The 2,500-nt window shown below is 48.2% G+C and overlaps 1 protein-coding gene across 4 annotated transcripts in view; it reads right to left on the bottom strand.

Annotated features, from left to right (window-relative positions):
• LOC143019683 (uncharacterized) overlaps positions 1-1,338 on the bottom strand; it is a 58,392-nt gene extending 57,054 nt beyond the window's left edge. For 2 of the 4 annotated variants that reach the window (XR_012965853.1, XM_076175628.1), the window contains exon 1: positions 293-1,338. Coding sequence is in view for 2 of the 4 variants with exons in the window: in XM_076175628.1 (XP_076031743.1) it covers positions 293-943 (651 nt within the window). In the remaining 2 variants the exon portion in view is untranslated. The remainder of the gene's footprint in view (positions 1-292) is intronic. The other 2 variants (XM_076175629.1, XM_076175630.1) reach the window with 2 other exon arrangements.
• Between the last annotated feature and the right edge of the window lie 1,162 nt (positions 1,339-2,500).

The raw sequence follows: 2,500 nt of genomic DNA, 5'->3' as shown, positions 1-2,500 counted from the left end.
GACGAAGAAAAAGAAGAGGAAGAAGAAAAAGAAGAGGGAGAAGAAGATGAGGAAGAAGAAAAAGAAGACGAAGAAAAAGAAGAGGAAGAAGAAGAAAAAGAAGGCGAAGAAAAAGAAGAGGAAGAAGAAGATGAAGGACAAGAAGAAGAAGAAGAAGAAGGACAAGAATAACAAGAACAAGAAGATAAAGAAGAAGAGGAACAAGAACAAGAACAAGAAGAGGAAGAAGAAAAAGAAGAAGAAAAGAAAAAAAAAGGAAAATGAGATTGAGAGAATGACTTCTGTTACTGACTTTTTTCTTTTTGATGATCTCCTTCTCCGTCTCGGAAACGGCTCTGGCACTGGCACTACTCCCGGTGGCACTGGACTTGGTAGCGTCGCCCCCGCCCGGGTCTCCACCGAGCGCCTGGTCCTCGTCCCGAGTGACCTGCCCCGACGGTACATACTCCGAAGACCCGTGCGAGGACTCTAAGCCTTGCGGCAAGATGCCCAGTTGGTCTTCAGACTCCAATAACGGAAGCGGAGGTAAAACACCTGAAGAAGGAGAAGGAAGCGTGGTGGTCGCGTTCAGATGGGTTGGGGACACTGAGTGAACCATGTGAGACCTCTGGTCCAGGTCCAGAAGGTCCGGGGTTCGATCCCTGTGATGGAGCACCGGGGCCGACCGGATGACCCCGATGCCGACCCCACCGACGCCTATCCCGTAGACCCGGCCTTGTCCTCCTATAGTGACGTTGGTTAAGCTGCAGTAGGTGCTTCCACCTCCTTCGCCACCGCCACCATCGTCGCCACCGCTACCACCGCCGCCGCTTCCCTCCACCCCTGCTCCCACACCACCACCACCCCCTCCCCCTCCTCCGCTACCTCCAACACTTATTGGAGAGCCGTCTAGATCTCGATGGAGAACCTGCATGGTACCAACTATCTCTTTGACTTTCACCATGGTGCAGCGGGGCAATGTTTGAAGCTGCGGTGGCTGCGGTGGCTGAGGTGGCTGCGGCGAAGGTGGCGTGCAGCGGCGACGGCGGGGGCGGGCTCCCTGAGGTAACTATGGCTGAAGAGAGACGAGGGTCCTCAGCAGCGGCACTGGCGGCTGCGGCAAGGATGAAGAAGGAATGGTGAAGAAGAATGACGTGGTGGTGGTGAGAGATGGGGTGTTGTCGTGATGGGGAGTCCGGGATGGTGGGCGAGGGTGTGGGTGAGATGGTGATGTGCGTCTTGAGCCTGTGAGCACGAGGTACGAAGTCTCAGCTGCCATGGCCCAATGTCACTAGAACTCGGCGAGCTCTTCGGGTCGCGTCGCTGCTGGCATCCTGCGAAAGAAAGACACAGAGTCAAGTGCACTGTATGGAAAATTTGGCGTCTACACAACTTGGGCAAATTAAGAAGGTATCGCCGTCGTGTCGTGAGGTTTCTGAGTCTTTGGGTTTGGTTCAAAGAGGATACGTATTAACAAACATGGGATAGACTACAAAATACCGCAACACGACAGCGATACATATCGAATGTGGCGTACTGTTTACATTGTAACTGCACCAGCGTCGTCTTAAGCGGCGATATTCTCGTCTTAATTTACCCACACTTCTACTATATCCTGTTCTAAATGCACAAAGTCCTTTGTAGACAGCAAAATATTTACAGTGAATATCTTAACCTTAGAAATAACAAAGAACGTTTCTTGGCTATATGACGTTGGATACAAGATTTAAGAGGTATGAGGGTTGCCCTGTATAGTATCAAATGACGTAATTCTATCGCGCACTAGACATATAAAGACTAAAAGACAGAGCAAATATACATAAAGAACCTTTCCTTTCGAAAGACTGAAAGATATTTCATGACTGTATGCCGTTTGATAAATGGTTGAACGGAGAGTTGGTGGGTGTAAATGCAATAGATAGACCCAGTGCAGTTAAGTCACAAAATACAATCGTGGTTGAAAAAGAGAGAGAGACAGAGAGAAGAGGGGTGGAAGGGAGAAAGGGGGGGAGGAAGAAAGAGATAAGGGTAGTTATACGACAACAGAAACCAAAAGGTAAAATCATACAAAAGGAATAACACAGAGCATCACTCACACAAAACTGAAGAAAAACAATGCAAACGAAGGGGGAAAACAATAGAAACAAGACTAAAGTTATAAAAAAATGAATTACAAAGTCAGAGAAAGGCGTGCGCTACAAGAACAATAGAGGCAACGGATGAAAGGAACGATGGAAGAAGTATAACATGAGGTAATGGAAAATAAAGAACATGGAATGATACACTGTAACAATGGCAAAGAGCAGAAGTGTAAAAGAGAAGATCAAAGAGGTGAACAGAATGTGAGAGAGAGAGAGAGAGAGAGAGAGAGAGAGAGAGAGAGAGAGAGAGAGAGAGAGAGAGAGAGAGAGAGAGAGAGAGAGAGAGAGAGAGAGGGTGCATAAAGCGAGACATTGTGTGAGAGAGCATGAGGGACAGAGAGAGGCAGAGAGATTCTTGGACGAAGATGCCAAAGTTGTCT

The sequence above is a fragment of the Oratosquilla oratoria genome, chromosome 37, assembly GCF_046742065.1.
Source record: "Oratosquilla oratoria isolate Oo_2021 chromosome 37, ASM4674206v1, whole genome shotgun sequence".
NCBI classification, from domain to species: Eukaryota; Metazoa; Arthropoda; class Malacostraca; order Stomatopoda; family Squillidae; genus Oratosquilla; species Oratosquilla oratoria.
The sequence above is the reverse complement of the archived record's forward strand: the minus strand, read 5'-3'. Positions and strand labels throughout refer to the sequence as shown.